This window comes from Thrips palmi, unplaced genomic scaffold, assembly GCF_012932325.1.
Source record: "Thrips palmi isolate BJ-2018 unplaced genomic scaffold, TpBJ-2018v1 HiC_scaffold_12, whole genome shotgun sequence".
Classification (NCBI taxonomy): Eukaryota; Metazoa; Arthropoda; class Insecta; order Thysanoptera; family Thripidae; genus Thrips; species Thrips palmi.
Genome location: NW_023144623.1, coordinates 4,942,217 through 4,966,613, shown reverse-complemented (window position 1 = coordinate 4,966,613; position 24,397 = coordinate 4,942,217). Strand labels below are relative to the sequence as shown.

The 24,397-nt window shown below is 58.9% G+C and overlaps 2 protein-coding genes across 2 annotated transcripts in view; both read right to left on the bottom strand.

The window, feature by feature from the left end:
- The window catches only part of LOC117640477 (otoferlin-like), a 52,685-nt gene extending 42,803 nt beyond the window's left edge, over positions 1 to 9,882 (bottom strand). The window contains exon 1 of the mRNA XM_034376998.1: positions 9,749 to 9,882. Coding sequence (XP_034232889.1) covers positions 9,749 to 9,827 — 79 coding nt within the window. The 5' untranslated portion in view covers positions 9,828 to 9,882. The remainder of the gene's footprint in view (positions 1 to 9,748) is intronic.
- Positions 9,883 to 15,201: 5,319 nt separating this feature from the next.
- Positions 15,202 to 23,011, bottom strand: LOC117640476 (Na(+)/H(+) exchanger beta-like). Its single transcript, XM_034376997.1, has 19 exons — positions 22,953 to 23,011; positions 22,485 to 22,687; positions 21,951 to 21,996; positions 21,796 to 21,837; positions 21,604 to 21,711; positions 21,005 to 21,086; positions 20,249 to 20,276; positions 19,858 to 20,067; positions 19,328 to 19,510; positions 19,169 to 19,250; positions 18,888 to 18,983; positions 18,303 to 18,424; positions 17,725 to 17,927; positions 17,089 to 17,181; positions 16,933 to 16,998; positions 16,512 to 16,615; positions 15,816 to 16,020; positions 15,630 to 15,761; positions 15,202 to 15,531 (listed from the first exon to the last, which is right to left on the bottom strand). The coding sequence occupies exons 1-19, from the start codon at positions 23,009 to 23,011 to the stop codon at positions 15,202 to 15,204; spliced, it is 2,394 nt and encodes a 797-aa protein (XP_034232888.1).
- Between the last annotated feature and the right edge of the window lie 1,386 nt (positions 23,012 to 24,397).

The window sequence follows — 24,397 nt, the reverse complement described above, 5'->3', positions numbered from 1 at the left end:
TGGACGCGAGAGAGACAGGCAGACGGAGCTGCGGTTCGAAATCAGCGCTCCGAACTTACAGTGCGTCTGCGGCTGGGGGGCCGAGGGGGGCACACTGCAGTGCCGCACCTGTCCACTGCACTGCCACGCCCTGCCACGCCACTCCGCAACTACACTAGCTCGAGCTCCACAGACATTTTCGTTTCACCGTTCATTTCCATGAAAAATTTTTAAACAAAAACCATCTACAGTTTTTTTATTTTTTTCAAGCACGTTGCTTGAAGTGCAAATTACGCTGCTTCTGCTAACGCTCCGTATCGACTGGCGTAACTCCCACCTCAGCCTGCTCCTGCCAGCGAAAGCGTGCTGTTGCTCGGCTGTTGCTGCTTTCTATAAACTCGACTAGTTTTCGACTTTTCGCTAAGTACCGACGTTTTGTTGACGGGTGGGGGAATATGGACCGTAATGAAAGGCAGTGTCGCAAGCGAGAGAGAGAGAGAGAGAGAGAGAGAGAGAGAGAGAGAGAGAGAGAGAGAGAGCTATGAAAGAGCTATGAATAACGTGACGTCATAAGTGGACGGCCCCTCCGTTCACATTTAAAAAAAAAATCATTTTACCGGGATCGCGGGGAACAAAAGGAGACGTTTCCGTTTCCCGCCTTTTTTGAAACGAGCGGCACCGCTTTCTCGCGGCGGGAATCCCGTTTGCTTTACGCCCGTAGCGAGTGTGTGTGTGCGTGCGTGTGTGTGAGAGCGTCGGTGTGAGTGTCCCATCGAGTGTGTGAGTGTGTGCATTAATATGCCACGGCGCCAGCAACGCCAACCAGTGCACCAGCCTCCCTAACCCTGCGTGGATTCACACAAACACCCGGCCGCGGCCCGCCGCGCTGTCAGGGCAATGTATACTGCGGTTAGTGCGGCCCCGGTGCAAAGTTAAACGACTGTTTGGAAAAGGCGGTGAGCGGTGGGTCTTGGTTGATGGAGGACAGAGAAAAAGCGTTTCGGAAACGCATAATTGGTATTTGAACTTCGGGACGGTCTGCGTAGCTGGTGCGCTGCTGCTGCGGTCGAGCACGTCATGGTCCCAGAATGGACAGCAGCCGACTGATTCCGAGAGTCGTTTTCGTCGCTCTGTCTCTCTCGCGCTTACGGGGCGTCCCGTGCAAGTGCGAGAGAGACAGAGATGAAGACGACTCTCGGAATCAGTCTGCAGTTGCGCTGACGGCCTGACGGCGGTCCCGCCCAATTTCATCAGGGCCCCGACGCCCGCCATCGCATCCGTCCAATTTGGAGTGCTCCAGGACGTCCTCGACCGACAAACAGCCTATGCCAGCAGGCAGCCGGGACGCCAGGGCGCCGCCAGGGCCCTCGTCCATGAGCACGGCAGGTACACTGCTAAGAAGGGCGGCGACGCACAGAGCACCAGCCAATACAGTGTCTAATAATTCATGCCAGACCCCCCGCTGCCTCCCAGCCGCCCCCTCCCACCAGTCATCCCCTAACTGCAGGCATGCCTGCGTACCTCCCCCAACCCGCCCTGCTCAATTTGTCCATCCTCTTCGTGTGCGTGAGTGCGAGTGCGTATACGAGTGTGTGAGTGTGTCTGCCTGTGTTGTGTGGGTGTGCCTGCGACCCCAGGGCTTCCGCTGCGTCCGCCGCTTTCGCGATACCGATATAGTGCGCCACCGTACTGTCGAACGCAAGAATGTTGGGCAGGAGGTTCGAGAAGAGCGGAAAAGCAATATAGATAAATTCCACACTGTTCTCAGAGAGGGCCTTTGCGGAGCGTCCCCGCAGCGTTCTTTAGATCGGCCGCCGCTCGCAGTCATGCATAGCCTGTCCGCATAGCCAACCCACTTTACATAAAAAATAAAAAAAATCAGCGTGGTTTTTTTTGACAGCAGCGCTCGGCCTCAGCGGCCCAGCAGACATTCTCCCTCCTTCTCTCTTTCCGCCTCTCTCTCTCTCTCTCTCTCTCTCTCTCTCTCTCTCTCTCTCCTCTCTTCTCTCTCTCTCTCTCTTCCGCCCCCCTCACTTTCCCTGTTGGCGGAAGACTCGGCGCTGCAAACTAACTTCACCGTTGGTAAATACACGATCTGCAATAGGACGGCGAGGAGAGAGCGGAAAAGGAGAGAGGGGGGACGGGTCGTAAGCTTAGTGTGCTGCGACATCTCGCCCGCCCCGTCCGCATAGTTTTCCATCCCGAGAGAGAGAGAGAGAGAGAGAGAGAGAGAGAGAGAGAGAGAGAGAGAGAGAGAGAGAGAGAGAGGAGAGAGAGAGAGAGAGAGAGAGAGAGAGAGAGAGAGCAGCAAGACAGCGCCAGGACCTTGCTCGTCACCATGCAAGTCACCACCGCACCCACGGCCACATCACAGGCCCCGCATCCATCCAGGTAGGTCTCAGCCCGCACCAGCTCGCACCCAGCGCGCTGCGTGCGTCCGGGATGTCGGCAGGGACGTCACGTTCAATGAACAACTGCAACTCTTATTGGGCCACCAAGAAGAAATGGTCGGCCCCTCCAAAAATTTCATCTTCTTTCCATCTTCGTCCATCGTCGCAAAGAGGACGAGGCGGGCTTCTTGTTGAACAGACACCGTATCTGCGGGGCGCGAGGCGCGCGACGCCACAGGCAGGCGGCGCCCTCTGTCGGCGGCAGCGGGAAACGAACGACGACCCGCGCGGCGCGGCGCGCAGCGTGACTCGCGAAGTGTCTGCCAACGTGTGCGCTATGTTACGGTGGAGATTTCCCCCCTAGTACTGCGAAGTAAATTCGACAAAATGAGCAGAGAGTAAGTAACAAGGTCAGCTGCACCACCGTAAAGAATTTGGAGCGAACCCCTTATTCTATCCCCCGATAGACTATTTCGCTTGATGTACTTCGATCCCTCGAAAAAACAAATGCACCGGAAATCGGGTCACGTCGGTCAATCATCACAAGCCTCCGCTCATCGAGTGTAGGCGTTGCGACTGATGAAAGGAGGCCTCTGATTGGCTGGCGCAACCGGACTTCCGGTGCATTTGGTTTTTTCGAGGGATCGAAGTAGTGGATCCAGCGAAATAGTCAATTCTAAACTTGTCCCTCGAATTCCGCCCCACCTCGCACCGATCCCGGCCTTGTGTCACGCAAGCCGCCGCAGATACCGTCGCTGTGCTGTGCGGCGCGGTGCACGGTGCGCACGGTGCAGCCGCCCCGCCTCGGAGCACCTCGCCACCCTCCTTATCCATATTCATCGACAAAAAAAAAAAAAAAAACGCCGTTTCAGGCCGGCCGGGCCGTTTCTGGCGGCCAGCGGTGCGATGCGAGTCACTTAGCCAACTACATCGCTTTAAAAAAATGCGCAGCCTGTACTTTTTAAGCGGTCTTGTTTTTGTTTACGTTCTATTAGCAATTTTTTGTTTAGAACGCCACTTTTGGCACCATGTTAAAACTACAGTCAAATTAAGCGACGTTCTTTTTTTGCCGGGTGGTATCACCACCCCCTCGAACCAAACTACGCGCGCTGGCCTCGCGGGTATGTACTCGGTTTCGCGCGACGAACAAAAAAGTAGAACAACTCGCTCGCAAACTTGCCCCGGAAACTCATTTGGAGAATGAGTGTGGGGGACACATGTGCGGCGCGGCGTTCCCGCTCTCCGGTAGCCATCGTCGCGACACACACACACACACACACACACACACTTTTTTCTTATCAGCGCGAGTCGTGTTTCGCCCGGAAAGTGTTGGTGGCGCTTCAGCCGGTGTTTTTATGTCCCGGATCATCCCCGCGATCATCACCAGGCCACAATGACGACGCGCCGATAACTCCCGGGAGAAAGTTTCCTCTGACGTCCCAAGTACACTCTAAATGTCTTTCGATATGGAAGGCTGAACCAACTTAAGTACTTTGGTAGAAATTTTACGCGTAACACACACAAAAAATCGGCTAAATATCAATTTACGGTATGCTATAAGTTTTCAGAGGTAAGTTAAAAAGTCAGCGGCATCACCATAACAAGAAGAATTTCAACAACGAACACAATAAACATTCTTGACTAGAAGACTTTTAGAGTGTATTAGTACTCTTAGACACGGGGTGTAGGATCAAACTAATAGCATGAAAATTTAAAAAATTTTAAAGTGAAAATAAGACTTTCCTTTGTTTTTGTTAGGATTGTAGGACTTTCTCTGTGGCTCCCTCGGATTGGTCGGCGTGAACTTGGAACGCGTTTCGCTCCGACGCCTTCACGGCCAGGCTGCAGGCCGGACTCCGTGTCGTCGCTCTGCCTGTCTCGCACCTGCAGGCAGCGCCCCGCGAGTGCGAGAGAGACAGCGCGACGCCGTTCGGAATGAGGCGGCTGCTGGCGCAAGGCTGGCGGCGAAGCGCGAGGCGAAGACGCTCCGGTCGCCCTGCAGCGAGTAATTACTGGAGGTGTGTACTGCTGATTACACGGAACGGGGGGGACATTAATGGAAGGGGCTGGCTGCATGGCTGGCTGCCTGGCTGGCTGGCTGGCCTGGCTGCGAATTACGAGAACACGCGCGCTAGTCCCTTCTTCCGCTTCGCGAGGAAAGGTGGAAAAAAAGGAAAACTCTTGCTTTGGCCTGGTTGCAAGTTTCCACCCCGCCTCATTTTTATTTTCTCTTCTTTTTCCCTTTTTCGCACTCGGCGGGCCGTCCGCTGCAGCCGCCCCGCACAGTGGGCCAGAAGACCAGCGCCGGCGGCCAAAACCCTGGACGGCGTTTTGAGCCCCAGAGTCGCTAGACAGGGCTCGAGCTGAACGTGTGGTCCCACCGATGGATTGCTCTCCGAACGAGGAATTCATTGGCGGGGTCACACGTTCGGATCTAGTCCCATTTAGCGACTCTGCCGCTCAAAACGAGTTGGGGATTTTGACCGCCTCCACCGGTCCTTCAGCCCACCGAGCGTTTGCCAGTTAGAGTACACGACCAACCTTTCAAAACCAGCTATTCCAAACTGAAAAGCGGAAGAACAACAATAATAACGTCATGGAAATCCCGGATGGCCGAAATCGACCGAAATCCTCGATGATTAAACGGTCGGTGGACGTAAATGACGCGGCAATTATAGAATAAAGCGGGTCGACGACAAAGCGGCAAAGCGGCAACGCGATAGGGCACGCCTGGGCACGCCGGGACCAGCCAGTCTCCCCGGTCATTAATCCACTGTAGGGACGGGGGGACGCTGCTGGAGTTGATTCCAAGTTTGGAGAGCCTGGGCCGGCCTGCGATGCCGCCGACGAGACTCTCGACGAGACTCTCGACGAGACTCTCGACGAGACTCTCGACGAGACTCTCGACGAGACTCTCGACGAGACTGGTGACGCTGAGGCGCTTTATCGCTCCAAGTGGCCACATCCGGCCGGATCTGGCGCCTCGGCACGTCTCGGCAAGGCACGGTACACGGCCCGGGATTTGCCATTCCCCCGCCAACTTTTCGAAGAAGGCTCTACGTGTCGGTGCCGTGGGCGAGGGAGCACTGTAAAATGGTACGTCTTCCTCACCCTCCGCAGTACAAGGACAAAGGACAAGGGATGTGACTATCGACCCTCGGGACCGCAGCGTTTGAGTCTCATAATTGGTTTTACATTTTTTCTGCAACGAGCCTCTGGTACGAGGAGCAGTGCTCAAAATATCTACGATGCACTATGAATTATCAGAGGTAAGTTACAAGGTCATGTGAAACAAACTAGATACTGTAGGGCGATGTTTCACCACGAAAGGTAAAATTCTTTACATACAATTTGTATGAAATGTATCCTTCAGACTCGGGTCTTGGAATCTTTCAGGAACGCCTGTGTATTTACCACAATGGCAGAATCTTTCTATACAGCAGTATGGAGAATCTTCACCACAATATGGAGAGCCTTCATCAAAATATGCAGAATCTTCACGCAACGTATGGTCAGAATCTTTCCACCACAGGAGACTTATCAAGATGCGAATCTCGGCGCTATGGGAGCCCAGCCTGTGGTCTCTGCTGGTTGGACCACGGCCCAATGGGTCCGGGCGCTGCTTTCGCGTTGTCCCCCAGGCTGAGGCCGTGGCAGCCCTTGCTTGTTGCTTCGCTTGTTGCACACATTGTGGCGTGCAGCGCAGAGCAGAAGCGAATCGCCAGAAAAAAAACCGACCCGTCCGTCCATGAGTGGCAAAAACCCTTTATTTATCCCCGATTCCAGGGCAGGGCTTGTCCCGCGCAGCTGCTCCATGTTAGCCCTATCTGGAAAATCGGGAAAACATCAAAGTCCCCCAGCGCTTCGCTCCGGTTTTTCTCTCCACTTGGTTGAGACCGTTATACTCCTTTTACTCGTTTTACTCGTTTCACGCACACTGAGCCGAGGCTCCGGGCTATCGGCTGTGCCAACAAGGGCCGCGCGACCGCTGCACGCCCATGGCACGCCCGTGGCACGCCCGACACCTGTCAAGCGCGTGTCAACGCGGCGAGAGCGAGCGGGGGTGAGTTAGCTGCCGGCTGGCTGGCGGCCCTCAAGTTTGCCCACCCCACTCAGTTTTCCCCTTTTTCCCCTTTTCCCTCGCTAGCTCGCCTCCAAGCCGAAAGCTACGACGACGACGGACCCGACCGAAAAAGACAACGTTGATTCTCTCTCGTTCTCTCTCTCTCTCTCTCTCTCTCTCTCTCTCTCTCTCTCTCTCTCTCTCTCTCTCTCTCTCTCTCTCTCTCTCTCTCTCTCTCTCTCTCTCCCCCGCCTGTGACACTGCCTTTCATTACGGACCTTAATTCCCCCGCCCGTCAACAAAACGTCGGTACTTGGCGAAAAGTCGAAAACAAGTCGAGTTTATAGAAAGCAGCAACAGCCGCTCTTTCAATTCGCTTTGAATGAAGATGGACAGGGAAAATACATTTCGGCTAGTTGTTCTCTTTGCTTTTGTTTTTTTAGAAGAACAACAAGAAACATGTTGCCTTTTATCTCGCAGCCGGTGGCTATGCTGCTTATCGGCCGGTCGGCTTGTTGGTCGTGTCACAGACGTCACGGACGGGACGTGACGGGCACGGGATGGTCTTTCCTCTAATGGAGAGCAGAAGGCAGGCAGGCGTGCGCACAGTGGGCCAGAAGACCGGCGCCGGCGGCCAAACCTCAAGACGCGTTTGGAGCTCCATAGTCACTAAACAGGACTCGAACCGATCGTGTGACCTCACCGATGGATATTGCTTGTTCGGAGAGCAATCCATTAAAGGGGTCACACGTTCTGTCCGAGTCCCGGTTAAAGACTCTGGAGATCAAAACGCGTCCGGGATTTTGACCGCCTCCGTCGTTCTTCTGGCCCATTGCGGCGCAGAGACAAAGGCAACGCGATGCGACGCGAAGGGATGCCTTCGAAGCGTGTTAAATTTTTAACGCTACTATAATTTTCTTTAGCTCACAGACAAGATCACAAATTGAAGTTTCGAAAAAGGTGGCTGCTCCCACAAGTGCGAAAAGAAGGGCTCCTGTTCGTTTTCTACTTTTTCTTCAGAGGGAAAAGAAGGTGAAGGAAGGAAAGCAAGTGCTTGTTCCGTGCCACCGTGCCGTGTCCTACCTTCGCCGCCAGCCAGGTGTACACGGCAACCCTTTTGTGCGACTGCATTCCCTTCCCGGCCCCGAGGGCCCCGGGGGACGCTGCGCCGCGCTGCCCCACGGGCCGGAGAGCGCGACGCAATTTGCAAAGCCGCGTCGCTGCACTGCCTTTGCACACTGCACTGGCGGCAGGGGCGGCCGGAGAGCACGCCGCGGGCGGTCCGTGCGACTGCCAGTGAGCCAGAAGACCGGTGGGGGCGATCAAAATCTGGGACGTGTTTTGAGCTACAGAGTCGCTAAATGGGACTCGAACCGAACGTGTGACCCCACCAATGGATGGAGCAATTTGGACGTCATTTCAATTCTTACGTGACATGCGTTTTCATTTCTTTAAAATTCTCCTTTTTTACTCAGTACTAACGTCAAAGTCAGCGCGTCATGCACCGAGGGTTTTTTTTTTACTTTCCCCCTTTTCCCTTAATCAAGTAGTCCCCGCGCCGTGAAAGCAACTCAAAAGTTCCGTCGCTACCCCATGCATTAACAATGGGGTACTCCCGGTCATCCGAAGCCGAGCCTCTGCAGAACGCGCCACGCCACGCCACGCCACGCCACGCCACTCTAAGCCAGGCCGAGCCAGCCTTCCCAGGGCTGCGGTGCCCTGGCGGTGCCCTGGCGGTGCCCGGCACGAATAAAGCGGAAATAAAAGAAGCCGCTCGCCTTTCAGCCCGGCGAGGCTGCGTCCGAAAAAGCGCTCTGTCTCGCTCGCACGCGCGGGGCGGCCCGGAAGGGTGCGAGAGAGACAGCGCGACTCCGCGCTGTGGCCGGCCCCGCCTTTGACGCGAACGCAAGCAATAATTTGAGTGGGGCGGAGAGTGTGTTCGCGCGCAAAGACAGCGCGCCGCCGTGGCGTGGCGTTCCGTGGCGTGCCGTGCCACGCCGCGTTTCATCTTTTGAATCGAATCAGCAGCCAATTTTGCGGAAGCTCTGCGCCAGACGGTGCGGAGCGCGGAGCAGCCGGTCTTAATTGACAAGAAGCATGAACCGCTACATTCGCGATTTCGTGCTAATGGCAGCAGACCGATTCCGGGGGTCCCTTTCGTCACTCTGTCTCTCTCGCACCTATACGGGACGCCCCATGAGTGCGAGAGAGACAGAAGCGACGGGTCTGCAGCAGCAGTTGCACTGCGTTACGCCGTAGGGCACATTCTCTCATGGTTAAGGCCTGGCGAGTGTACCAGCCGAGGGCTGCGGGCGACGGCGTCACGTGATTGCGTCCAACTTGGAGGGGCTTATGTGACATAAGCCCTCTGCTCAGCACGGCGTGGCGGGGCGCGGCGGAGCAGGGCGGCGCCATGGCACAGTGGGCCAGAAGACCGGCGAAGGCGGCCAAAACGACGCGTTTTCAGCTCCAGAGCCGCTAAATGGGACTTGAACCGAACGTGTGACCCCACCAATGGATTGCTCTCCGGACGAGGAGTCCATTGGTGGGGCCACACGGTCGATTCGTCTTGTTTAGCCACTCTGGAGCTCAAAACGCGTCAAGAGTTGTGGCCGCCTGCGCCGGTCTTCCGGCCCACTGTGTGGCGGCGGGCACGGCCAGGCACGCCGCAGCTGATCAGCGTCGTCAGCGTCGTCAGCGTCCCTGGCCCCGGAAGGGATTCAAGGACTGCCCCGCACCGGCAGCGCCACGACCTGCCCTCTGAGCCCTAGTGTTTCGGGGTGGCCTCCCGCCCCCTCCCCCCTGCAGACTGATTCCGAGAGTCGTTTTCGTCGCTCTGTCCCTCTCGCACTCGTAGGGCGTCCCGTTGAGGACACAGAGGAAGGACTCTCGGAATCAGTCTGCCGGTGCCCTCGAGGTGGAGGTGCGTGCCCCTCAGCCCAGGCACGCGGAGCCTGCCCTCGGGGACGAGCCCTGGGACGGCCCCAGGCAGGCCAAGGCAGGCCAGCAGGCAGGCAGGCGGGCTAAGAGATTGCTCCGAAGAGCCAGGCGACGCGCACGCCCCGCGCGGCCAGCCCCCTCCCCGCCAGGCCCCGCTAGGCCCCGCTAGGCCGCATTCCTAGCGCAATCTGGGAGGGCCTCGACGCCCTTCGGAACAGTGGCGGATCCCTTTGGCGAGAAAAGTAGCCCTTTTTGCCTACTTACTTGCGTAAAGTATCGACTTTTGCCCATCTTTCAGGCGGCTGTGTCGGAGGCAACGGGGCAAGAACGCCTTCGCCCTCTTTGTGTGCTGCTTCGGAAAGGAGACCCCGCTTACCTCTGAACTCGGCCTTGGCGACCTTGTCGCCCTTGCACTTGGCGACGTGGAACTGACGCAGTCTCAGGTTGAGCGCCATCGCGGCCCCGACGTCCCCGACGTCCTCGGCGTCCGCGGCGTCCTTGGAGGAGGTCAGGTCGCGGCGCGGCGACCGGGCGAGAGTACGGCGGCCACCATGTCACTTAGGGGAGGGGAGTGGAGTTAGTCGTCGGACAGCAATTTTCGTTTTGCAGGATTTCAGAAAAAGATTTTTCAGCGTTAGAGGGAGAAATCCGAGACATCGCAAAGTCGGAGCGAAAGCCTGGGATGCCAGGAAGCGACAAGCCCGGCGAGGCGGAAGGGTTGCCTACACTGCAGGGTGGACTCTCAAAACAGCAGGCCTTCCCTCGCCCGTCCGGTCTATCCCTTGCAATGATGGATGCCCCCAACTTTAGCGTGGTGAGCCAATATTTTAGAAAGGAACCACTGCCATGGAACACGACAAGGCGCCCCACGTTATGCAAGCTAAAAAATTTCAGATCCGAAATAAATTTATGAGGCTCCGTCAAAAGGGACGTTATTTGCATGTGGTCCCCCCGAGGATTCCCCTCGGCCCCAGACCGGCGTGGAGGACGCGCCACTCCACCCTCCTCGCCGGCCGCGCGCGGACACACACACACACACACACACACACACACACACACACACGCGCGCGCGCGCGCGCGCACGCCGCACCGCCCCGCGGCCTACCAGTGGAGGGCTCCGCGCCGCTCCGCACCGCTCCGCACACCACCGCCCTCGTGGACCGCGCCAGACACACTGCCAGCGCCCGCTCCCCGTCGCCTTGACCTGTGTTTACGTATGCGCCCTCTCGCTCCCCCTGGGCGGGCCGCGGCGCCGCGGTCTCGCTCGCGCCGGGGACGCCGCCCCTCGCTGCGTCTCCCTCGGCCGCCCCCCACCGCGCGGCCAGCGCTGTTGCGCGCCCCACCACCGCCCCCACCGCCCCCACCGCCACCCCACCACCACCCCGCCCCCTCCAGCGGCCGCCACGGGCCGCCGCCCTGCGTCCTGCGTTACGGTGCGTCTTCTGCAGACTGATTCCGAGAGAAGTTTCCGTCACTCTGTCTCCCTCGCACCTGGACGGGACGCCCCACGAGTGCGAGAGAGACAGTGCGACGAAAACGACTCTCGGAGTCTGGTGCCGCTGGAGCCCTTGCTCCACCTCCACGGTGTCCGCCACCGCATTTTTCTTTTCTCTCTCTCTCTCCTCCAGCGCCTACTTTGCCCTGCCCCTCCCGTCGGCGGCGTCGGCCTAGGTTGTCATAAGGAGCCCCCCGTGCGATCCCGTTTCTCCGCTTGGGTTTCCGGTTTTAAAAGCGCTCACTCTTCCTCCCCGTGTATTGTGCTTTTTGTTCGTTGGAGACCCCGTTGACGAGCAGGGTCGGTGCGCGCCAGCCTGCGCCATAGCCCGTGCATTCTTTTCTGCGGCACGCTCCACCTCCGGGCCTCCGGGTCCAACAGCACCTCTCCCTCTCTCTTTCTCTCTAAATATATATAGCCTCACCTTTTGCCCGATCACCGGATCCCTGCCGTTCCCTCCTCGGTTCCCCGGCACATAATGGAGAGGCGAACCGAGGCCAACGAAAATACCGGCCGAAGAATGCGCCCGCCTGCCCCACCAGCAGACCGACTCCGAGAGTCGTTTTCGGCGCTCGGTCTCTCTCGCACCAGGACGGGACGCACCATGAGTGCGAGAGAGACAGAGCGACGAAAACGACTCTCGGAATCGGTCCACTAGGCGGGCCGCCACCCCGACCAGGCCGCGCCAAAATTATTTATCGCCGTCGGAACGGGAAATGAAACCAAGTAAACGTCACGCACACTCGGCTTTGGATATCGGAGCTCACGGCCTCTGAACGGGATCCGTGGTGAATTCAATCTTGTTTACTTTCATTGGGGCGGAGGGCGAGCCGGCCCGCACGTGGGCCGAGACCCTGGCCGCCAATTCTGACCGACATTTTGAGCCGAGTGGGCTGACTCGAAAAAGCGGGACCCCACCAATGGTGCTTACAAAAAATTGACCATTGGTGGGTCACAGTTCGGTTCGGCCCAAGCGACTACGAAGCAAATCCTTCGTCATAGAATCTTTTAGGCTTCTGGCCACTGTGGGATCCGAAAAACCTTCTCCGGCACGCGTAGTCGGGGGCCGCGCGCCTTCCCTGCGTTATGCGACATTGCGGTCGGTGACTCATAGCGGATATTGAAAGCGAGCGTGCGACTGTTGAATCGATTCCCCGGCCGCGGCCGGTTTCTTCCGAACAGTGCCTCCATCGCTCTGTCTCTCTCGCACGCGACGTGTCCCCGCGGGCGTGCGAGAGAGACAGCCGCTGTTTCGGCCTGCTGTGTATCTCCGTGATCATTTGAGCGGCAGCGCTATCGGACCGCCACTCTGGGAATGCCGACAGGCCGACGCGCAGCAGGCTCATTCCGAGAGTCGTTTTCGTCGCTCTGTCTCTCTCGCACTCATGGGGCGTCCCGCAGTGGTGCGAGGGAGACAGAGCGACGAAGGCGACTCTCGGAATCAGCCTGCTGGCCCTGGGAAACCGAGGGGGAGGGGCGAACCCCTTGGACTAACCGCACGATCTGTCTCTGAGAGCGTCTTGGGAACCGGGCCGGAACGGGAGGTACGCTTCACTAGTCGGCCACGTGCAGGCATTCTCTCGGAACGGACGGACAGAAGGACAGACAGACAGACAGACAGACAGACAGACAGACAGACAGCAGACAGACAGACAGACAGACAGACAGAAACTGGCACCGACAGCAACTGCCAACGTTGAATCGCTATGTTGTTCGGGAAACAGCTGCTCTGGCTCTGTCCGTCGAACGACGCCATAATAATCAGCTTCCGAGAGTTGCTGCTGCTGGCTCGGCCGGCGCTGCTTGCTGCTTCCTGCCTAAACCGGTGCGAGCCGCGGGCCTCCCTCTCGACGCGGCCCCGCCCTGCTCCTCCCGAAGGAAGGCCTCCCCGCTGCTTCTCATCCCCCAGCGCCTTGCGCCCTAATTCGCCAGCCTTTGGCCGTGCTTCCAGAAAAAAAGTCTGAGAAATGTGAAAGTTTTGTCTTTGGCGACGACCTTGGGCCTTTGCACAAAGGACGCCTAATGAAAACATGGTCGCCTCGCTTGTCCCTCACTTGTTCCGGGTGCGGGGTGTCTGGTGGTGTCTGGCGGTGTCTGGCGGTGTCTGGGCGAAAGCAACAGGGCGGCAAGGCGGGCGGCCGCAGCAGACTGATTCCGAGAGCCCGCTTTCGTCGCTCTGTCTCTCTCGCACCTGTACGGGACGCCCCATGAGTGCGAGAGAGACAGAGCGACGAAAACGACACTCGTAATCAGTGTGCATCGTGACAGCATTCAGCGACGTCGGCAAAGGAGGGAGGCGAGGAGAGGCGAGCGCACGCACAGAGCGCCTGCGAGAGGCGGGGTAGGCCCGCCCGCCCCACAGACGCGTCCAGCGTGTTGCCTATCTTCGACTTCGCAGGCGGCCCGCCCGGCCCCGGCCCGGACCGCTCTCTCTTTCTCTCTAATGACGGCCGTGGGAACGCGACCGCATGCTGCAGACTGATTCGACGCTGAGTGTAGTCACTCTCTCTCTCTCTCTCTCTCTCTCTCTCTCTCTCTCTCTCTCACACACACACACACACACCGACGGGGAGCCACCCCATTAGTGCGACAGAGACAGCCATCGCGCCGTTCGGAAAGACTCCGTTTTCGTCGCTCTGTCTCTCTCACACTCATGGGGCGTCCCGAATCGGTGCGAGAGAGACAGAGCGACGAGGTCGGCTCTCGGAATGAGCCTGTGTTGGTGCGGCCAGCACGCGCCAGACGCGTCTCCCAGTCCGGCCATTTGCAGGCGTTTTCTTTGCCGAACTTTTAATGAAGCTGTAGGAAGGTGTGCAGGGAGGCCGCGCGCCGCGCGCTGCGAATTTTCGGGCCGAGAGTTGCCAAGTTTTCTCTATCGTGACGCTTTTCCCCGCTAATCTAGGATACAAGCCGGCAGGCCTAGTGCAGGCGCGGGGTGAGGTGGGGAGGGATGGGGCGGGGCGGGGCGGGGCGGGGCGGGGCGAGGCGAGGCGGGGCGTTCCGTGGCTTTGAGTTTGGTAATTAGGACCAGGCTCGTTCATTTGCAGCGTGGGACTCGCAGGAGAGAAGAACAGAACGAGTACAATGCGTAGAAAATATAGAAATTTTATTTGAAAAGAAAATCGACATCACGTGGTTGGGAGTTGCGGTCCTTTTTATTGAATGTCGCTCATGTGGCGGAAGTCGCTGAAAAGACGAACTGAACTGAGAACCCGGAGCAGGAATTCCCAGAGGTGCACCTTGCCCTCCGCGAAAGGCTGCCTGGGGAGACCCGCTGGGGCCGGGGCCTGGGGACTGATTCCGAGAGTCGTTCTCGTCGCTCTGTCTCTCTGGCACTCACGGCGCGTCCCGTGTTGGTGCGAGAGAGACAGAGCGACGAAAACGACTCTCGGAATCAGTCTGCAGGGGCCGCGGCCGCTGCGGCCCACCGAGCAGGAAACGGCGTCATCAGCCTCGCTGCGCTCCAGCTCTGGATTGAAGCAGTTCGACCCGCCGGCGACCGGCTGCCACCTTGCATCCGACGGCCACCACAACGCCACGCGCCACTGTCGCACAAATGCTACCTTTCGATCATCTTAGTCGGATTTGGCAACGTTTATTAAAACATGTCTTACAACAGCCTTCCTGTGGAAAATACAAAAATGGAAATGGTTCTGCAAACGGCTGGATACCGCGGCTACACCGAGGACTCGCCCTCTTTGGCGGCCTCGGTGGCAGCCTTGGGGGCGACGACGGGGTGCTCCGCGATGCCGGCCAGGTTGGGCATCTGCAGCGACACGCGCCTCGGCGGCGTGGCCGTGCTGGCCGTGCTGGCCGTGCTGATGAGGGGCTCCGTCTCGGCGCGGGCGTCCGCGGCGTCCCTGCCGTCCGCGCCGGGCAGCACGGCGATGGACACGGAGGTGTCCTGCACCGGCACGATGGGCGGTGACTCCCGGGGCTGCAGGGAGTGCGGCCGAACCTGCAGCCCGCGCCCGCCCATGCCCGCCAGTGCGCCGGCCAGCATGCCCGCCCCCAGCCCCGCCCCCAGCCCCGCCCCCAGGCCCGCCCCTCGCCCTGGGCCGCCCCCGCCGCTGCTGCTCGTGCTGCTGGTCGAGCTGGGCGGCCGTCGGCCGGCGCGCTGGCCGGCGCGTGCCAGGATCACGCCGATCCCCTCCAGCTCCTCGGGCAGCAGGTCGTCCGTGTCTGCAGAAGGAAAGCAAATCACCAAAGGGCGAAGGACTCGTACAGCAGACTTATTCCGAGAGTCGTTTTCGTCGCTCTGTCTCTCTCGCACTCATGCTGCATCCCGTATACGCGCGCGAGAGACAGGGACGAAAACGACTCGCGGAATCAGTCTACAGGAAGTGACTGGGGCTAGGTTCCGAACGGCCCGCCGTCATCGTCCTGTCTCCCTCGCACGACGGGGCGCCCATGAGAGGAAGGCAGACAGAGCGTCCGACTGGACTCTCACCGGAGTTGGCCTGCCGGCGCGGCAGCTGCCCCAGTCCCAGCGCCGCCGTGAGGGCGCCGGCCGCGCCCAGCGAGGGGTCGCTGACGTGCGTGCTGCGGTGCACCAAGGCCGCCATGCTGGTGATGCGGCGCGCCGTGAGGTGCCGCCGCTTGAGCTGGTCCGACAGGTCCAGGCTCTCGTCGTCCACCGCGTGCCGCCCGTACTGGCCGCAGTACTGTGCAGACGGCCGAGGAGTTAGCGAGTTCGGTGTCACATGTCCGTGGTTCAAACACTCGTGTTGGTTTTCGTTTTTCTCTGTGTTTGTGGACGTACCTTCTGGTAGGGACTGGCGCGGAACGCCTTGCGCAGGGTCTCGGTGCTCTCGGCCACCTCCTGCGCGGACATGCGGTAGGCGCTGGGGCGGGCCGCTGCCGCCGCGACGCTGGAAGGACGCCGAAGTTCGCCCTGCCAGGAGCGCACGACGGGGCCCTGGGCGGCGCCCTGGACGCCGCTCTGCACCGCGCTGCCGGGCCAGTCGAACGGCGACCGGCGGCGCAGCTGCACGCCGGGGAAGCGCTGGTCCGCCAGGCCGGCCAGGCCCTCCGTGGACGTCTGCGTGCCCACGTCCTCGCCCTCCACGTCCAGCACGTCGCCGTTGTGGAGGATGGTGGCCTTGTGGTCCTCCACCAGCGTCACCGGCCCGTACAGGTGCGCGAAGTGTTGCCTGCAGGCATGCGCAGAGAGGGTCGCAAGGGTTAAACTCACCTTCACTCCCTCCACTGCACTGTGGGCCAGAGGACCGGCGCTGGCGGTCAAACCTCTGGACGCGTTTGGAACTCAAGAATCACTAAATGGGATTTGAACCGAACGTGTGACCCCACTAATGGATTGCTCTCGGAACGAGGAATCCATCGGTGGGGTCACACGCTCGGTTCGAGTCCTGTTTAGCAACTCTTGAGCTCAAAACGCGTCCAGAGGTTTGGCCGCCAGCACCGGTCTTCTGGCCCACTGTGCACCAAGATTCCGTTCTCTGGATCGGATGCTCGCTAGTAATTACTGCCAGAGTAACGCTGCACTGCGCCCGGTCGCTCTGTCTCTCTCGCACCGGGAAGGGGACACCTCCGTGAGTGTGACAGAGGCAGAGCGCCGGAGCCAGCATGGCCCAGCATGGCGCAGCATGGCCCAGCGTGGGGTGGCCGTTAAACTTTTACTCACGCCAGGGCCTGCTTCTCGTACAGCCGGGTCAGCGAGTTGTCCCTGTTGGCGTCGCGCAGGAAGATCCGCTTCAGGTACACCTCGTCGATGTACTCCCACTTGCGCTGCCGCGTACAACAGGTGGTCAGGCTATTTTCACTCGCTAGGAAAGCGAACCTTCATTCAAGCACGGTAAAAACGGTTCGTGGTTTTCCCAGGAACTCCCTGGAAATGGCCTATGTTTCTACCCTTCCTGGGAAAACCAGATACCGTTTCTACCGTGAGCATACAACTTAGCATGAAGACTTCGTGCTTGATGTCGAGCGTGGAGAAAAGAATTACTTCCATACATTTACATAGGCGGGAGAAGCAGCGGATTGGAAGCATAGCAACCACTCCGCTAGAAAAAAGGTGCCACGTATTGATTTTACCAAACTCTTACCCGGATATAAAAGTCCCCTCTGACGCCGACTATCTCCTCGATCCCGGCCATCATGTGACCAATCACCTGCGATGTAAAAGAATCACGAAAAGGATTTAATAAAAACCTCTAGATCGGTTAGTAACAAGAAGTACCGCGCCACTCTCTTTGTCTTACGTTATCGTTCATTTCCTCGTTGAGCGTTTTCTGGCAGTCTTGCTTGCTTTTCTCGATGTTGAGCAGTTTCACCAGAGGCTTGATCGTGGCGCCCTGTGCAGCCGGACATTAGAAATCACACTGACCGCGCGTAAAAATATTTCACACTGGAAAATGCTTGCAAAGAAAAACTCCGCAAGTTGCAAAGAAAATGAAGGCCTTGTAGAATTTCTCTGAGGAATGCTTCGACCTATTGCAAAGAAAATCCTTTTAGTGAGGAGTCGTCTAGTTACGTTACGCTTTTCATTAGCTCTGTCCTTGTTGCTCCTAATGGACTTCCATGGAGAGAGGCATAAGACGTTTCATTACACGTAAATGCGCGTAAATGAACCTTTACAAAGCTCTTACGCGACGCCCATTTAAGAATGCCTTCATTTTTTTGTTCGCAGAGGAAGCGGTTCTTCGTACACTTCTTTTTTACAGTTCATTCATTCATTCATTCATTCATTCATTCATTCATTCATTCATTCATTCATTCATTCATTCATTCATTCATTCATTCATTCATTCATTCATTCATTCATTCATTCGTTCGTTCATTCATTCATTCATTCATTCATTCGTTCCTTCGTTCGTTCGCTCGTTGACGACGCGGACCTGGAAGAAGATGGTGAAGAGGATGACGACGAGCGTGGTGGTGAGAAAGACGTGCCGCGGCCGCACCGTGTTCTCGTCCAGCATCTCCACCAGCGAGAAGGCGATGGCGCCGCGCAGGCCGCCGTAGCCCATGATGAACTGCTCCTGCAGGTTGATCTTCTTGACGCGGAACATGTTGGCCAGCCCGGTCAGCAGCAGCACGCCTGCAACCACACCGGAAGGAAAGGACACCGTGAAAGGGCCGCCACGTTTCAATCAAATCCAAAGGAATGTCTTGATTGTACGGTACGTCCAGAGGGTTTGAGTGATTTTTTAAAGTTGTCCAAAATCAACGCCATTCTGGGCTTTAAATGCTTCGTTTCGTAAGGTCTTGACACATGAAAAGTTTGAACAACGCTCAACAACCCGTATGGAAGCAATCGCACAAGTCAGTTTTTGGCCATCTTCAGTGTATTGCCCCCTTCAAGGGCATAATTTTAATGCCTTTGTTTCACCAGTGCACGTTTGGTTTCACAGTTTCACAGTTCGTTGACGAACGCCGCAAAATTGGATTCAAACTTGGCGCTCTTTTGCCTTACCGCCGAACCGGCAGACGAGACACAGCAGCAGCGTCCAGGACACGAAGCCGGTGTGCCACACGTGCCGGTCGCTCACCAGCACCATGCCCAGGAACAGGAAGATGATGGCGTCCGACGTGGAGCTGAAAATGGAATGGATATCCAGACGTCGTTTCGCGGAAACATTTTCGTCACGTTTTGGCGCGGGAATTCCAAGAGACAGGCCTGGCGGGCGGGGCTGGGACGGGACGGAACGCCACAAGGCTAAGACGGCGCCAATAAATCAAGCGTCGCCAGCAGGCAGTCAAAGTCAAGGCAGGCGTCGGGGTGAGACGAGGGGGAGGGGCGCATCAGTGCCACCCCACGAACCACCCCGCCCCGCCCCGCCCCGCCCCGCCCCGCTCCGCCCCGCCCCGCCCCACCCCGCCAGCGCCACAGGGCGTATCGCGAGACGCGCCGTGCCCCGCCTCCAACGAGCGCCCCGCGCACAATGCAATTCATCAGCAAAGTTCAATGAGAATAAACGAAACGGGACGAGACAAGAATCCTGAAGAGAAAAGGTGGTGAAAGGCGCCGACAGTGGAATAAAGCCGGTTGTTTCTTCACCTGACCATCTTGGTGAAGTACTTGACGGTGGTGAACGACTTGCTGGAGATGTTCCTCAGCGCGTAGTGGGACTGCGCCAGCCCGCAGCCGATGATGCTGGCCAACAAGAAGAAGGGGCAGATGCATAGTGCGCGGCGGAGGCACTGGCGGGTTTACCCGCCATTTCCATATGCAAAATCATGCCATCCTCGGCCAGGCCGGGGCGTCTGAGTGTCTGAGTGCCCCGACCCTGGAGGCCGAGGCCAGCCCCGCGGCCCGCCGACGGCTACCCGAGCGGCTACCTGATGATGCCCGAGAAATGGAACAGCTCGGCCGTGATGTAGGACAGGTAGGCGATGCCCAGCACGGCCAGCGGCTCCACCACTGCAACACGCCAAAAAAAATTATCCGAAAGTGAGAACTGGATCCGGGATTCGAACCCCGCGCCCCGGCCCGCTCACCTCTGACTTCCTCCGTGGTCCTGGTGAGCAGCGCCGTCACCAGGCCGAACACCACGCCGAGGGACAGCCCACCCAGGCTGACGGTGAAGAAGGCCAGCACTGCAAGCACGTACTGCTCGCCGTGCACCTCGGGCAGCTCCGCGAACGTCACCATGGTCGTGTACAGCACCACCGTCACGGCGTCTGCAGAGCAACAACGTGGTCGATGTCCCTGGTGCGGATCACAGCGGGTTTGCCAGAAGGCCGGTAGAGTGGTCAAAATTCTCGACGCGTTTAGAGCTCTAGAGTCGCTAAATGGGACTCGAGCCGAACGTGTGACCCCACCAATGGATTGCTCTCCGAACGAGGTGAGGAGGAACGCCGGCGCCGGTCTTCTGGCCCACTGTGCGGATCCAGGATTCTTCCAAGCTAGAGCGTTTTGCCTACTTAAAGGAGCAATGAAAATATTTCTGCCTACCTCTGAGGCGGCTCACCTAGAACCCAAGCAGGAAGAAATTACCTCCCCTTGGCCTCCGCAGACAGTGGCCTACCGTTGAGCAGCGACTCGCCGAAGAGGAGGTAGTAGAGGTCCTGGTTGACGCCCACCTCCTGGAAGATGGCGAGCACGGCGACGGGGTCCACGGCGGAGATGAGCGACGAGAAGACCATGGTGTCGGGCAGCGTGACGAACACGGAGCTCCCCGAGTCCACGGGCAGGCGGCCGATGGCGCCGGCCTCGGACAGCGCGTACAGCAGCAGTCCTGCGAGGCCAGGATGACGTCAAATGTTGTGATCTTGACATCGAAATGGCTCAAAATGGACCAAAATGGATACGCTCGTTTTGAGATCGTATCACGGTAATTTGGCCTTTTTCGTTTTTCCTGGTTGGGAGGGGGTTCGGCGTCTGAGTACTTCTCGATGAAATGACGGACTCGTGCTTACCGATGGTGAACGTGTTGAACAGGGTGCCCTGGAACACGACAAACAAATACGAACAAATATCAATTTGGCGGCCGCGGCGTTACTTGGTCCGCCACCCTCGCGCTGACGGGGATGGGACGGGACGAGGGTCTGACGGACGGTAACGCGTGTAAAGGCGCCGTGCAGGGCTTACCGCAAGGCGCGCAAGGCGGACCGTCCTGTCTATCCCCCGCTCCGTCCCTTGCTCTATCCCCTGCCCCATCCCTCACTCTATCCTCGGTAATTACGGTCTATGATCCTGTAAGTTCCCCTCTGGCTCCGCCCCTCGTCCGACACCTCGGCCATCACATGTCCGCCCCACACGCCGAGGCGCGGCCGAGGTCAACCCCACGGAGTAGGTACCCTCCGCTCACAGTGGGCCAGAAGGCCGGCGCTGGCGGCTGGAGCTCTAGACGCGTTTTTAGCTCCAGAGTCGCTAAACAGGACTCGAACCGAGCATGTGACCCCAACAATGGGTTTGTCGTTCGGAGAGAAATCCATTGATGGGGTCACACGTTCGGTTCGAGTCCCATTTAGCGACTCTGGAGCTCAAAACGCGTCTAGAATTTTGGCCATCTCCACCGGTCTTCTGGCCCACTGTGCCCCTCCGTACGGTCCACCCAGCTGGCTCGGCACGCTTTTATTCCCCGGCCAGTGACTTTGGCCTCCGAGACGGAGTGAAGGTTGACGGCGAAGGGTCTTAAACAGTGACTTTGGCCTCCAAGACGAATCACTCACCACGACGGCGTACAGGAGGACGGTGTACAGGTTGACGGCGAAGGCCCGGTTGTACAGCGAGTAGGCCGACTCGAGGATCACCCTGGACGGCAAGAGCAAGGAGGGCGCATTAACAGTGCAGTGTGGTTTCAAACTTTAACTCATTCGCCGTCCCCGAGGGCCGCACGCTGCGACGCGTCCGTCCTGGCGGATTGGAAGCCAAGAGGTTCGTGGCAGTGTACTCGCGAGTGACCCCGTGGCCCGGCGCGGCCCAGGCAGTGCACTGCCAGTGCAGCGACACTGCTAGATGCAGGCCAGGCCGCGCCGCCACGCCGGCCGAGGGCCGAGAGGTCTTTGGCCGGCAACTGACGTACAGTGGGCCAGAAGACCGGCGCAGGCGGCCAAAACTCTAGACGCGTTTTGAGCTCCGAAATCACGAAACAGGACTCGAACAGAGCGTGTAACCCCATCAACGGATTCCGCGTTCGGAGAGCAATCCTTTGGTGGGGTCACACGTTCGGTTCGAGTCCCATTTAGCGACTCTGGAGCTCGAAACGCGTCCGCGGTTTTGGCCGCCTCCACCGGTCTTCTGGCCCACTGTGTGTCGCCTGGAGACGTACGGCGGCAGCAAGATGAGGAAGAAGAGCCTCGGGGTGAAGGTTGGCAGGTGGAACTCATCGGGCACCACCTTGTCCTCCTTGTTCTCCGGCTCGGGGACGCCGCACAAGCTGCAACGCGCATTTTCAAATTCATTCATTTTTAATTTTTTTAAAATCTTTTTTGTTGTCTTTTGTATTTTTTTGTGAACTTACTACAGCACACCTCCCACCGCCACGCCGATGATGATCATCAAGCTGCGCGCCGATGGAAACAAAAGAGAAAGCGAAATTAGGTCGAGTTGCACTAAAATGAATGCAACAATTGAATGGCTGCCGCGCTGGCGCGTTTAAAAATGGAGCGCACGTACCAGGATTCCGGCAGCCGGGAGGACAGCCAGTGGGCGTGGTGGAACGCTGCAGTCAAGAAATAATTAATGCCCCGCCGGGTGACGTTTGCAAGAGTGACTGCTGCCCGCCCGTTCCCTCTAGTTCGCTCGCTCTGTCCCTGTCTCTCTTTACTACTCGTACTCTTTCTGGTGGGGTCACACGCTAGGTTTGAGTCCTGTTTAGCGACCCTGGAGCTCAAAACGCGTTTAGAGTTTTGGCCGCCTCCACTGGTCTTCTGGCCCACTGTGGTCCGGGTCCGTTCGGGAAGGAGGAGCGTGCGTGATTTATTTAATAAAGAGAGGGAATGAGGGAATGCTAGTCTGGAGGAAGCGGTGGGCGGCCCGGCTGGACCGCTATCCTTACAGTGAAGGCCAGGCTGCCGCCACCGAAAGAGGAAGAGCCGAAGATCCCGGCGCACAGTGGGCCAGAAGACCGGTGGAGGCGGGCAAAGTCCCGGACGGCCCACAGTGCACCGGGACCGAGGCCGGGACTCGGACCCACGCCGCACGTCTTACCGACTTTCGCCAGGCCGCAGATGACGATGAACGCCGTGAAGGTGAAGAAGAGCCCCACCTCGGTCCACCGCCAGTTGGCCACGCGGATGCCGTGCGGCTCCTCCGTCTCGATGTGGATGGTGCCGGGGGCGGGGGCGGCCACGGGGAACGGCGGCAGTCCCGGTGGCGGCGGCGGGTAGTCGCCGAACTGCGGCTGTGGGTACCTGCGGACGCGGCGGGGGCGGGTCAGTGCGGGCGAGTCGACCTCCCGGGCGGCGAGGGCCCCTGGACGGTAGGCAATGATAGACACCCGCGCGCTGCGGGACTAGCATTGCCAGGCGCTCGACTCGTGGCCCCGTTTCCTCCGGTTCCCTTCCGCCGTCTCAGAGCTTTCGTGTGGGCCTTCGAACAAAGCGTCCGCGCCCGGCCGCCGGAGCGGACTTGAGTAATTCAGCAATGCAGCCCCGGTTTAGCGGCTTGCTGGCTTGCCTGGGGTCGTAGGTGGGCGGCTGGTAGTTGTTCTGGCCGGAGGGCCACTGCTCCGACATCGGCCCCTGCCAGTTCTCGCCGCGCGGCCCCCAGGCGTCGTGGCCGGGCGGCGTGGCCGAGGCCCAGGACGGGCCGTCCCGCCCGGACTGCGCCTCCAGCGGGCCGCCGACGGCACGGTGCACCAGCAGCAGCAGCGGCAGCAGCAGCAGGGAGCGCCACCGCCTGCAAAGGACCACAACACTGTCAAGACGCCGGCCCGCCGCCGCGCGAGCGCCGCCGCGGGCAGCCAGAAGACCTGTGGAGGCGGTCATAATCCCGGACGCGTTTTGAGCTCCAGAGTTGCTAAGCAGGACTCGAATCGAACGCGTGACCCCACCAATGGATTGCTCTCCCCACGAGGAATCCATTGGTGGGGTCACACGCTCGGTTCGAGTCCTGCTAAGCGACTCTGGAGCTCAAAACGCGTCTAGAGTTTTTTGGCCGCCGGCGCCGGTCTTCTGGGCCAGTGTGCTCCGCCACCGAAAGTGCATCGCGGTGCTAACGAGGCCTGCATTCGGCGGGGCACGGGCGGGGCCAGGCCAGGCCGGGCCAGGGGGGCACGGGCACTGACTCACGGCCAAGGCTCCGCTAAACACCCGCTTCCGGGCTGGGCCGCCCGACCCCCGGCCGCCGCCATGGCGTTCGCTGCGTTCGCACTGGGCTGCGAACCGGAAGACGGAAAACCGGTTGCGGGCCAATGCGAGTCGCGGACTCGAACTTCGGTCCCTGTGGCAACCGGTTACGTGCCCAGCAAAGAAAGCGGGGAGGAATAAAGCATGTTGTCGATATCGTTCCGAAAAGGGTGTCGTTGGCGGTCGCTGGACGCAGGTGTTGTGAGTTTAGCACGTGCCAGCCGGCACACAGTGATCCAGTAGACCGATGGAGGCGGTCGAAATCCCAGACGCGTTTTGAGCTCCAGAGTCGCTAAACAGGACTCAAAACGAGCGTGTGACCCCACCAATGGTTTCCTCGTGTGGAGAGCAATCCATTGGTGAGGTCACACGAGTGGTTCGAGTCCCTTCTAGCGACTCTGGAGCTCCCGTCGCCGCTGGTCTTCGGGCCCACTGTGCGGCGGGGTGAACAAATGACAAACCAAAAACAAATAGAAAGAAACAAGCAAACAAACAGATAGAACGGGGAAGGGAATAAGTTAAAATTGCGTGGGGTGGCTCGCGACCGTTCGCTACGCGAACAGCGATAAAAGAGGATCAAGAAAATGGCCGTTTAGGAATAAGCGCGAGCCAGTCGCGCCATTCGCGCGTGACGAACTGCTTTGTGAGCGCAGCAGCCTCGCACTGCCATGCTCCATGGATGCACCGCGGATGCACCGTGGATGCTCCATGGATGCTCCATGGATGCTTCATGGATGCGCCGCGCCTCTGCAATCAATGGGAGGACAGTGCGCG

What these genes read in the sequence shown, in the direction of transcription:
- LOC117640476 (XM_034376997.1), bottom strand. Translation starts at nt 23,011, where the DNA reads ATGTCGGAGCAGTGGCCCTCCGGCCAGAACAACTACCAGCCGCCCACC. An exon ending in TCCCGGCTGCCGGAATCCTG is followed by an intron (nt 21,838 to 21,950) that starts GTACGTGCGCTC and finishes ATCGGCGCGCAG; the next exon opens with CTTGATGATCATCATCGGCG. An exon ending in CGGCGAGTCGCTGCTCAACG is followed by an intron (nt 19,511 to 19,857) that starts GTAGGCCACTGT and finishes GTTGCTCTGCAG; the next exon opens with ACGCCGTGACGGTGGTGCTG.